Source organism: Loxodonta africana, chromosome 7 (assembly GCF_030014295.1).
Source record: "Loxodonta africana isolate mLoxAfr1 chromosome 7, mLoxAfr1.hap2, whole genome shotgun sequence".
NCBI lineage: Eukaryota > Metazoa > Chordata > Mammalia > Proboscidea > Elephantidae > Loxodonta > Loxodonta africana.
Window position 1 is genome coordinate 83,216,079 of NC_087348.1, and position 13,001 is coordinate 83,229,079.

The following is a 13,001-nucleotide window of genomic DNA, read 5'->3' on the forward strand; positions in this document are numbered from 1 at the left end:
TGGAATTGTTAGACCTCTTTGTGGTTACCTTAATATTTACCCCTATTTTTCTAAGTAGAAACCTAATTTGTATTGTCCTGTATTGCCTTGGTTTCTTTTCCATATGGAAGATCTATGCCTCCTGTATTTAGTCCCTCTTTTTTTGATTGTTGTAATCTTTTACATAATGACATCAATGATTCCCTGTTTTGAGCATTTTTTTTAAGTTAATCTTATTTTGTTTTTGTGATTTTCCTATCTGAGTTGATATCCAGATATTCCGTTCTGTGACCTTGTGCTGTGTTGGTATCTGATATTATTGATTTTCTGACCCAAGAATTTCCTTTAGTAATTCTTATAGCTTTGGTTTGTTTTTTGCAAATTCTCTAACTTGTATTTATCTGTAAATGTCTTAATTTCACCTTCGTATTTGAGAGAGAGTTTTGCTGGATATATGATCCTTGCCTGGCAGTTTTTCTCCTTCAGTGCTCTGTATATGTAATCCCATTGCCTTCTTGACTGCACGGTTTCTGCCAAATAGTCTGAACTTATTCTTATTGATTCTCCTTTGTGGGTGACTTTTCTTTTATCCCTGGCTGCTTTTAAAATTTTCTCTTTTTCTTTGGTTTTGGCAAGTTTGATGATAATATGTCTTGGTGATTTTCTTTTGGGATCTATCTTGTATGGGGTTCGATGAGCATCTTGGATAGATATCCGTGCATCTTTCCCTGTTCTGGAACTCCAATCACACGCAAGTTATCCTTCTTGATAGAGTCCCACGTGAGTCTTAGGGTTTCTTCATTTTTTTAAATTCTTTTATCTGATTTTTCTTTTTTTATATTGGTGTCAATTGCCTTATGCTCCATCTCCTTAACTCTGCTTTCCAGTTCCTTGATTCTGCTCCTCTGACTTCCTATTGAGTTGTCTAATTCTGTAATTTTATTGGTACTCTTTTGGATTTCTGAATGCTGTCCCTCTATGGATTCTTGCAGCTTATTAAATTTTTCACTATGTTCTTGAATAATCTTTTTGATTTCTTCAACTGCTTTATCAGTGTGTTCCTTGGCTTTTTCTGTAGATTGCCTTGTTTCATTTCTGAGGTCATCCCTGATGTCTTGAAGCATTCTGTGTGTTAGTTTTTTATATTCTACATCTGTCAATTCCCGTAATGTACCTTCATCTGTGAAAGATTTTGATACTTTGATTTGGGGGTTTTTAGAAGCAGTCATGGTCTGCTTCTTTATGTGATTATATATCTACTGCTGTCTCTGAGCCATCTATAAGATACTGTAATGATTTATTTTATATTTGCTCACTGAGTCTTATCTTCTTGTTTTGCTCCAGTATACCCAGATGGGCTACTAGATTGTGCTATCTTGATTGTTGTAGCCTTTGAATCACTTTTTTTTGAATCACTTATGTCCTGTTACCAGCTGGTTTGAGCTGTTACCAGATATATAAGCCTATGAGTCTGTTCACTATTCTTGAATAGAATCAGCTCAGGTGTCCTGATAGTGGGTCACCTAGTGTGTAGTGTAGGTTCTCACCTATTAACCTAGAGGAGTAGTGGTGATGCTTGTATGCACCAGATTCTAGTAGCAGCAGGGGGCCACACTCTGAGGAGTGCAGGATTCTGACAGCCTTCCCCCATGTGCCAGGGAGGTAGGTGTGTCTCTATTCCCAGAACACTTTGGTGACTGGGCTCTGCTGCTGTACCTTAGGCACCCAATGCTTGTACCCCTGATGATTGGTAGGTGTCACTATCCTCAGACCCCTTTAGCAGGTGGCTAGGTGGTGTGGGTGGATCTTCAGCCCTCAGTTCACTGCTATAGATCAGTGAGGGCTCTATTTAATAAGTAGAGAGGTATCAGACCTCCAAAACTTGCTTTTCCACTGCTCAGCTAAAACAACTATAGTCAGATCTGTATCAGATCAGAATTGCCTTTGCATTATAATAGCTACCTGCTTCCCTGTAGGGATGGAAGCCAAAGACCGTGGATGTCTTATGCCTGGCTGGAGCTGGTTCTGTATTATTATTCCAGTTTAGGGAAGTCAGGGAAGGATTTTTTCCCCTGACTGTTAATTGCTGCTTTGCTCTGGGCAGGACAATGGGTTAGGAAAAAAACAAAACAAAACAAAAAACCCTGCAGAGCACTTCACTCCCTGGCGCAAGGAATTCCAATGTTAATGAAGCTGGCTGGGGAAGGGAGGGGAGAGATCAGATAGATAGGAGAGAGTATTGTGGCAAGATAGACAAAGTTACTTATCTTGTTTGCTGAAGACTGTTTTATCTGAGATTCCAGAGGGGCATGTAGCCTGTGTGCACTGGCTGGATCGAGTAGGTCGAATAGGTCAAGTTTGCCCCAGAGGGTTAGGACTGCATCCAGTGCTTGGGCCATCTCAGGAAGCTGTGATCAGCCCCTCCATGCTTAGTTCAAAGCCCAGCGCTAAGGTCTCCTGGCTAGGATGCTGCACTCCAGGCTCTGAAATCAGTCGCTGCTTCCCCTTGGTTTCTCATTCACCTTTCAGCTGTGTCAGTGTGCAGCCTGCATGCACTGGTTGGGTCTCTGCCAAGGTTACTCGAGGGGTCTAGGGCTGCATCCCATGCTTGCCCCATCTCAGTAAGCCATGATCAGCCCCACCACTCTGGCTCCAGAGAACCATGATTGCTCAAGGCTGTGGTGCAGCACACAAGCTCTGGAAGCAGTCACTGCTTCAGTGAGCAGCTTTTGGCTCCCCTGTCACTCAGGTCAACTCCTTAGTTCTGTGTTTGATGGTCAGTGTTCATAGATTGTAATGTATGTAATCAATTCACTTGTTCTTTCAAGTCTTTGTTGCAAGAGGGATCAGCAGAAGCTTCTGCCTTGTCAGCCGTCTTGGTCCTTCCTCCTGTCTATAGTCTTTTATACTGAAGATATGCTTCTCTGTTTTATTTACCTGCTTTTTTTTTTTTTCTTCATCCTTCTCTTCTTGCACTCATTCCTCTGATTACTTACTCAGCAAAGCTTCAGCTCATATGTTAGTTGGCAACGATTCTCCAGGTGAACTCTTACTCATGAGGACATGTTAAATCTCCCAAATTAATATTCCAAATAAAGTCACTAGCACTCATTTTTGAGGCAAATCAGAGATTTTGGGATGTATGGATGTATGGATACGTGCTACAGAAAAAGTAGTCATACCTGAGTTAGGTAACATATAACCCCCCCCCAAAATACATACCTAATATAGTGTACATACTGTGTCTATTTGTGTAATTATGAAGGAAAAACGACAGTAAAAAAAAAAAGAGAGAAAAGAAAACAAACAAAATTGCCATCTAGTTGATTCCGAAAGGTGAGGATGGTTACCATTAAAGTCTGAGCAGGCACATACTGATTAAAGTCTTTATTTTTGCACAACCCATCCTGATTTTGCTTCACTCTGATGGCCTTCACACACATATATCTCAGAATCCTTACTCACTGATTTATATTTAAAAGATCTCAGAGGACAGAAATTTGGTTTATTTTATTCTTTGTTGGTCAATATATCATGTAATTTGTATTCAAATATATTTATTCATAACAACCATGTGTCTTAGTTTATTCATTAATATAAATAGGATAATAATGCCAGTATTATAGGCTAAGGAAGGTAAAATACTCTAAAATTCTTAAAGCTCTTAAGAGGGAAAAAGACATGTAATAAATAATAAATGGCAAACTACTTTTTAAATTCCAAGAGCCCAATACAATATCCTGGAACCCAGTGCATAGATACCTCATATATATAGGCTAAATAAATTTATCTCTGTTCTCCAATTGCTGCAAACAGTACTTGGAACATCATGGTGACTGATGAGTTGATTCCAATTTAGGACAACTTTATTAGAGTAGAAAGATGCTTCACAGGGTTTTCAATGGCTAATTTTTTGGAAGTAGATTGCCAGGACTTTATTGTGAGGCAACTTTGGATGAATTGACACCATCAACCTTTTGGTTAGTAGGGAAGCATGTTAACTCTTTGCACCACCCAGACACTCCATTTTGAACACAAACACACACACACACAGAAAACAAACCCGTTGGCGTTGAGTGGATCCTGACTTCTAGTGGCCCTATAGGGGAGAGTAGAACTGCCCCATAGAGTTTCTAACCATAAAAAAAAAAAAAAAAAAAAAAAAAAAAAAACCCATAAAAACTGCCCCATAGAGTTTCTAACCATAAAAAAAAAAAAAAAAAAAAAAACCATAGTAGGTACTTAATCAATGTTTGCCAGATAAAATAATTAGGAGAGAATCTTCTAATTTGTGCGTAGTACTATCACCTTCTAATGTGAGGATGATCTAGTTTGGTATATTGTATATTTATTAAAAGGAAGAATTTTTGAACAAGCAATCTCAGAAAGGAAAGCCTTACTCAGAGATGAATGTTTCAAGAAAAGGAAGCAATAAATGCTCCTGTAATTGATCTGAGCTGTGTTATAGGTAACCTTTTGTATCCCAGAGTCAACTGAAGTTTATGAGGCAAAAACAAACAAAACAAAACAAACATAAAAGTTGCAGAACAATGGGGAGAATATGACTTCAGGATTTTTTATTTTCAATCTGTTTTTTATTTTTTTAAGGTCTTTCTCATTGCCTTTGTCCTTTTAATGCTGGATTTAAATGGTTTCAGAAAACAAGTACAATTTCTTAAAGAAATAACTGAAAATTATTTAATATTTTTAAAATTCTGGGGTGGAAATATTTTCTTGAGACAAAATTACATACAGAGGTTGCACAGACAGAGGTTAGAAAGGATCAGCAAGCAGGGAAACCACTTCAAACTTTGGAAGATGACAAAGAAAAGCCCAGTAAATATATCACTGAAATATGTCACTTGGTAACAGAGATAAGAGACTCTGGAAGCTTATAGTGCCATGTGGCAGAGGGAACTTTGAGGGGCAGAGGAAGAAAGGAAGATAGAAGTAGTCCTATGTAAAACAATGTGCAGAAGAAAATTCTCACCTCTACAGAAATCTTTTACTTTGAGTGCATGGAAGATGTGTCGGCTCTAAGAAAAAAACAAAAATAAACCCCCCAAAATTCAGAGAATTTCATGCTATTTGAAATGATTAAGAATAAATGACTCATCAGGATTGGGGAGGTGAAGACAGATATTAATGGGGAAAGAAATTAGCAGAGGGTATAGGTTGTCATTTTAAGTTAAAGAGATGCACACACAGCAAGGCACAGAAGGTGAGAAAGCAAGGTCTGATAAGAACTACAGAGGAAAATACTCATGGATTAAAAAAAATGGATTTATCTTTTCATAGAATAAGTAGGAAAATATACAAGATATGTGTTTCAGTTTTGGAAGGACATAAAAAGTGTGAAAAATTAGATCAAAAGTGTGTCTAAGACAATCTGTGAGAGAAGAATCAGATTATGAACAAACTGACCTGAGGACCATTTGGTGAATTTCAAGACTGAAAAATACTCCAGTTAAAATTGTCTTCTGATTTTCATCCAATTGAATGGTCTAACTCCACGGTGGATCCTTTATGTCTAGCCAGGGGGTGTATCATTCTCGAAATGTCTTTACTCTGCATTATTTTCCCAATTGTAATTGGTGAATCATAAAACAAAAAACAAACAAACAAAAGGGTAATAAATAGAGGACACAAGATAAGGGAGTTAGTTTGGTCCAGAAGTCATGAACCAGAAAGGGGCCATCTTCTCCATTTAACTATTTTACTAAAAATGAGAAAGGCATGCAGAAACATAGAACTTGATGGTTGGTCTCTCAATGACTCTTGGGAAAGGAGAGAAAATTAGAGCAGGGGAGTTGGGAGAGAAAAGATAATATGATACTCTAAAATATATGCAGCTAAAATAAATTTATTTTTAATTTATCAAGTCTTGACAAGGAACAGAAGATAAAACGGCAATACCAAGACTTGATTCTACTGACCTAGTCACCATGCTAACAATCAATGGCTCAGTCTTCATGCCCTCCATGCTAACACTCATTGGGATCCCTGGCCTGGAGTCAGTGCAGTGTTGGATTGGGATTCCATTCTCTGTCATGTACCTCATTGCTGTGATTGGGAATTCCCTCATCTTAGCTGTAATCAAATATGAAAACAGGCTCCATAAACCCATGTACAATTTTTTGGCTATGTTGGGGACCACAGACATTGCACTTAGCACTTGTATTCTTCCCAAAATGTTAGGCATCTTCTGGTTTCATTTGCAAAATATTTATTTTGAAGCCTGCCTACTGCAAATGTGGCTTATTCACTCATTTCAGGCAATTGAATCAGGTGTCTTGCTGGCAATGGCCCTGGACCGCTATGTGGCCATCTGTGATCCATTGAGACATGCCACCATCTTCTCACAACAACTTCTAACTCATATTGGGATTGGAGTGACACTCAGGGCTGCTATTCTTGTAGCACCATGCCTAGTGCTTATTAAATACCGCCTTAAACACTACAGAACTACAATCATCTCCCACTCTTACTGTGAGCACATGGCCCTTGTGAAGCTGGCTGTTGAAGATATCTGGGTCAACAAGATGTATGGCCTATTTGTTGCCTTCACCATCCTAGGGTTTGACATAATTTTTATCACCTTGTCCTATGTTCAAATCTTCTTCACTGTCTTTCAACTGCCCCAGAAGGAGGCACGACTCAGAGCCTTCAATACATGCATTGCCCACATTTGTGTGTTCCTTCAGTTCTACCTTCTTGCCTTCTTTTCTTTCTTCGCACACAGGTTTGGTTCTCACATACCACCATACGTTCATATCCTTTTGTCAAACCTTTACCTATTAGTCCCACCATTTCTCAACCCTATAGTTTATGGGGTGAAGACCAGACAAATCCGTGACCATGTCCTGAAAATGTTATTCTCTAAGAAAACATCTCGTTCAGCATAGGGTCCTTCTGAAGAGAATTAATTCTAAGTAAACCCAGTGCCATCGAGTCGATTCTGACTCATAGCAACCCTATAGGAAGTATTAACTTGAATATAGTGAAAAGTTATCTTCCTCAAATGTGTACATATGGAAAAAATTACCTCAGCTAAGTCTCAGATACTTATAACTGAAGAAGGTGCACAATAAATCATTTAAGACCCAACATCCTTGGTTGGCTAGCCAATTAAAGAACAAAATCTCTTTTGATGAGATTTTAAATTGTTAAAATATTCTTTTGTTTTTGACTTATCCCTTTAAATTTAGAATGTCCTCTGAGGTATCACTGAGATATATAGAAAAGAGAATTTTGGGGAAAAAAAAAAAATTTGATTCCAGGTAATTTCCCAGGACCGTGGCACACATCAATATTCTCAAACTGCTAAAAAAAAAAAAAAAAAACTATTCCCAATTCCTAATATCTGCTTTTGTATCTATATTTTGACAAATTTGGAGTCATTTATGTATTTTTTTTCTGAATTACTGACTGATATAAAATTAATATGAAATCAGGAATGCCAATATCAGCCACACAACAATTATATGATGATGTGATGCAACTCACAGACTATGAATGTTGGAGAATTTACATCAGAATAGTGATCAGAACTTAAGTGAAGAATCCTTGTGTATTCAACTTAAACCTCTACATTTGGAAATCTAAGGACTAGAGTTGAACACTAGACAAGGAAATTTAATTTTAGTTAGAAATTACCTACTTTAAGCATCTGGAGTATAGGCATTTTGTCTTATTTAGCTTTGCGTTAGCAATCCCTGGGACAATATTTGAAGCTTCTTAGAATCTCAGTAAAAATCATATTGAATGATGAACAAATTAAAACATTTTCTGCTGGTGATAAATGATATTCAAGAACAGAAAATCTGGAGGGACTAAGGAAATACACAGCCTCACCATACAGGAAATTTGCATACTAATTTGCTTAGGACATTTCATGCCTGATTTTATCCAAATATCCAATTAGTCCTTTCCTTCGCCCCTACAACTAAATATGGCTGAAGAAAATACACAAGTATTTGTTCATTTGCTGTTTTTTTACCATGAGTGGATATTTAATTTTAATAAACAAATTTTCAGGTTGTATTAAGATAATCACATTTCCCACTTTTATTTATTAAAGGGGCAAATAACATTTGTCTAGTTCTAAAAGTTGTACTAATCTTGCATTTATAGAATAAAACCCACTTTGTCTTGCTGCATTATCATTTTATATACATTTCTGAATTCTGTTTACTTATATTTTGTTTAAGGGTTCTCTTGAGTGCTGGTGATTTTATTTTCTAATTTGTTGTTGCTGATGTGAATAATGATGTCTGGAACACAATTGTGAATGATCTAGTATAGAAGGAATAAATGATGATTAGGGAGAATTGCTGAAGCTATGGTTTTGAGTGGGCTATACGAGATGAGATCTAGCCCCCACAGAAGAGGGTTGTCCATATGCGAAGAGAGTTCTTTTATTTATACTAATACAAGGATAGGCAAGGTATTCAGGTGCAGATTCTGTAAGTCACATACATGTTGTAGTAGAAGCTTATTTTTCTTCCTTTTGCTTCGCCTTTCTCTGTGAAATAGAAATAATGTCCATCATCTGTGAAAAAGGATGCATGAATATATGCTGAAGAACTGAGGGAAAAAGTATGAAATAGTTGTACAGGAGAGATAGTTATTTGTCATAAATTTAAAATAAGTCCAGTCAGCATTCTTGTGTATTTTTTTTCAGTCATTTTTAGTTGTAGGGGTGATGGAATGGACTAAGTGGACATTTGGATAAAACCAGGTATGGAATGCCCAATCTGTATGATGAGGCCAGATAAGAGTAAGGTAGGTAAGTATATAACAGTTAATCCAGGTAAGATGGGATATGAGAATATGAAGGCTATAAGGGAGAGTGAAAATGGGATAAGGACAACAGGTTAGATGTACCTCATCCTGTCAAGGTATTGTTGGGATTAGCATAAGACATACCGAGCTAGAAAAAGTATAAAGAAATGCATTGGAAAAAATATTTTCCAGGTGTAGGCTATTGATTAGGCTGGTGGGGGGAATGGTTAAGCACTTGACTAACTGAAAGTTTGGTGGTTTGAACCTACCTAAAGGCACTTCGCTTCCTGCTTCAGGCTTAGCAATCTGCTTCAGAAAGGTCACAGCCTTAAAAACCCTATAGAGCGGTTCTACACTGCACACATGGGGTCATCATGAGTTGGAATTGACTCTATGGCAACTAACAACAACAACATAGGATATTGATTACCTACAGAAAGATGGTGGGAAATGATACTGGTGTGGGACAATTATACCCCATCAAACAACGTGGTGGTTGATATGGAATTTCAGGTGTTCTGTGTTTTTCCTTTTTTGTATATCTTTTATAAAAACTCAAACCAAACCCCCTGCTGTTGAATCGATTCCAATTCATAGTGACTCCATACAGCAGAGTAGAACTGCTCCACAGGGTTTCCAAGGCTGTAAACCTTTATGGAAGCAGAGTACCATATCTTTCTCCCCAGGAGTGACTTGTGGGTTCGAACCGCTGACTCTTCCGTTAGCAGCTGAGTGCTTTAACCCCTGTGCCACCAGGGCTCCTTTATTTATTTTATAATACGTTAAAAAAAAAGATACGTGAGCATATCCCTGATATAGTACTTGATAAGCAAGTTAGCTTAACATAGCATTTACAGTACTTTTCTGTCCAGTATAATTATCTCCCATAACGTGTTCTACTTTCTTTAACAAATATTTATTAAGATTATTCTATGTTTTGAGAAGTGTGATTGAATTTAGGATAAACTAATGATCATAAAGGAAAGGACCATAAATGCAGCAGCCCAGTTCTTATACACAGGAGCATATTCTATCCATAAATATGATTACTGTACAATTATTTTAAACTGAATTTGCAACAAAAGAAAATCTAAAATGTATACATATTAAATTATTAGGATTTTTTCATGCCAAATAATATATCATTAATGAGGATTTTTGAATAATTTTCCATAAATTGTGAAAATAATTATAGTACAATATCAAGTAAAAGCTATTTGTTTAAGTCAAATATGTTTTTTGAAAATAACAACTGAAAACTTCTAGCCAGTGGTGTATCAAGAAATTAATAATGTTTGACTTTGGGTGGTAGGATATGGGTATTTTTTTAGGCCTTGATTAATTTTATACAATGAGCAAGTAAAGGCCAAAAATGTATGCTTTTTCAACTAAACTATATATTAAACATTTTAAGGAGCAGGAAAATTCTTGGAATAAACTATAAATGAATTATACTGAAGGTGGGGAAAATTCTAAGGATCAAGGAATTGTTGACATTACCTATGAATGTCTTCCCTATAAAGAATTGTTCTCCCTTATCTCCTGTCTTTCTATTAAGGAAATAAATCATCTGTGCACAGATCACATTCTCCTCTTTTTCTTCTCAGTCCTTACTATTGCGCTCTCTTCCCTTTTCCATTCCAAACATACACCTTCTCCACTGAAACACAGAAGTGCTTTCTGAAAGCCCTTTGGATTTCCCTGAGATGGCCAAAAATAAATATACCAAAAAGCAACTATTTGTATTGGTTTCCCTTTCCTGAAAAAGCATAAGATTAATCTATATAATTCACTCAGACATGTAATGGAACCCTTTTCTATGCACATTCCTGCTTTTGGTGCCAGTTTTACTTTCATACATGTGAGAAAAAGATGAATTCCAATACTGAACACTGTGAGAGGCATTATCGCCTTGTTTAATTAAGAGAAGGTAACTTAGCATTACTGACTCTGGCCACACTAAGAGATGCATCAAGTCTTATGGAAACTGAGCAAGAAGATAGTCCTAAGAAATGGTGACTATTCCTCTGGTCTTTCACATCATTCTCTGCCATTGGGAGTAAACAATCTCTCTCAGGACTTGTCAGAAGCTTATGAGACTCAGCTCAGCAGGGAAAATTATGTTATAAAAAAAAATTTCACAGCTGAGAACAGAAAAGAGCAAACTTCCCCTGTTCCAGTCACAGCCAACTGTTGCTTCTCAGTCCTGAGAAGTACATAGAATTAGGATGTGTTCCAACAACAAGTGGAGATGAAATGACATACCATGAAGTAAAAACACATATAAAGCTAATGAAAGTAGACTTTAGAAAGAAATATTCCAAATCATACAATTAAAGAGTATCAACATATTTTTGATAGAGTATGACTTTGAAGTTCCAGAAAGCACATTTCAAGAACAGAAATGATAGATTGAGAGTCTGCCTTGGAAGATTCAGAGGTTAAGGGCAGTTAGCAGCTTGCCGTGGGGCAAATGATGGAGATCTACAGATGTTTTACCTGGAGGAGAAGAGAGTCACAAGGGACTTGAATTCTGTGTTTTTATATCCAAATATACATAATACAGAGAGGGGAGGGTTGCTGTGTAAGGAATCTTTAGCTCAACATAAGGATGGTATTTCTGACATTGACAGTGAAGCACATCAAAATACACATAGTCAGGTGCCAGGAAGCTACAAAATAATTCTGTTTATGGGGGGTGACTTGCTTGAAAAATCTTCAAAATTTTCTGCCTTTAAAATTTGGGATTAGGAATTAGGATCTTTGCGGGTCAGACAAGAATATAGAATGATATTGGAGGTGAAGATTTGTGGAGAAATGTTTAGGAATGCTAAAGACAAAAACACACACAAAATACATAGATCATTTCTATTTAGACCTAGAAGATTAATCACATAACCTATTTTCACTTTTAAAATAAATATTCTTTGATGTATACTCTCGAAGACTGCCACTGAACTTTTGTTCTCTGCTCATATATGGTTACTAAAAAAAGTGAAGCATCCGCCATTAAAATTTTTATATTACAATGAGAAGTTTGTTGCAGAGTTTTCTTTTTCTAACTCTGCTGCATCCCAAGATCCTATCTCCTGAATGTACGTATGTTTTTGTCAGCTGTTCTCTATGGAATTCCTTAAACGTCTCTCAGAGGAACCCGGCTCCCTCATATATTTCTTGTGTCAGCTTTTCCAGAAGATACAACATTATAACTTCCTTCTGTCCTTCCACAGTAAGTAGCCCTGATTTCTTTATAAGGATTATCTCTATTAAAGCTGCCCCCAAATGGATTCCTAGACTTCCAAAATCATTAGATTAACTTTACCTACCCACTTCAGTATCTTCCTCATTATTCCCCTGTACATAGGATCCACACTCTCTCCTCTTCTATAAAAGGTTCTCTTGAATCCATTTGATTTTGTAAATAATATTTTTGCTCTTTTCTTGTACTCCACAAACGTGGAAAAAGGCTCGTCTGAGGGGCTTAGATATGAAGTCATTAACTCAAACGTTTCTATAGCATACCTTGTCTCCTGGGTCAGGTCTATCTTAGTAATACACTAAAATAACATAACTGCCATTGCCTATAGAGATGGAGTCTGGCTTTTTAAATAACTTCATATTTAGAAATTCTTTGGTGAAAAGGCAGTACATGTTGAAAAGAGATGGTTTTAGTGGTGGAGTCACGGCCCAAGAAAGAGGCATTCTATCAGTTAATATTCTACCAAAGAATACAGGCATACAGTGTAGGAATATCTAGTCCTGATATTCTCAAGTGAATAGAGGCTAGAAAGGATAGAGAAAGTGAAGCATAGAGAGCATTGGGGCTAATGGCGCTGGGGACTTTAAAACTGAAGTTCTAGGCCTGAAGTCTGGTTTCCAATTTTTTTTTTTTTTTCTACTTTCCAAGAGTAGGTTTAAAATGGAAAGAGAAGATGAAGTGGGAGAGGAAAGAGAGTATCTGTAAACATGGTGATTTCATTGACCTCCTGTAGGGATGGTATCCTAATACTCAGTCTTTGCACTGAGTATTTACAACTCAGCCTTTACAACATCGTCACTGATTGGTGAAACTTTCCTTGGTCTTTATAATGGCATTCCTCATTCATTAAAACAATGATTAAGAAGTGATGAAGATTATTTTGCTAATTCTGTAATTCAATAATTTTGTAACTAGGTGATTTTGTAACTAATTTTGTAAATAGGATATGTAAGAGTGCAGAGCACCATGGGTTGTCAAA

General features: G+C 36.8%; 1 protein-coding gene across 1 annotated transcript; it reads left to right on the forward strand.

Annotated features, from left to right (window-relative positions):
* The first annotated feature begins 4,555 nt into the window (after window positions 1-4,555).
* On the forward strand, window positions 4,556-6,936 carry LOC100674762 (olfactory receptor 52A5-like). The gene has a single exon (XM_003421484.4). The coding sequence runs from the start codon at window positions 5,925-5,927 to the stop codon at window positions 6,882-6,884; it is 960 nt and encodes a 319-aa protein (XP_003421532.4). The 5' UTR covers window positions 4,556-5,924; the 3' UTR covers window positions 6,885-6,936.
* The last annotated feature ends 6,065 nt before the right edge of the window (window positions 6,937-13,001 follow it).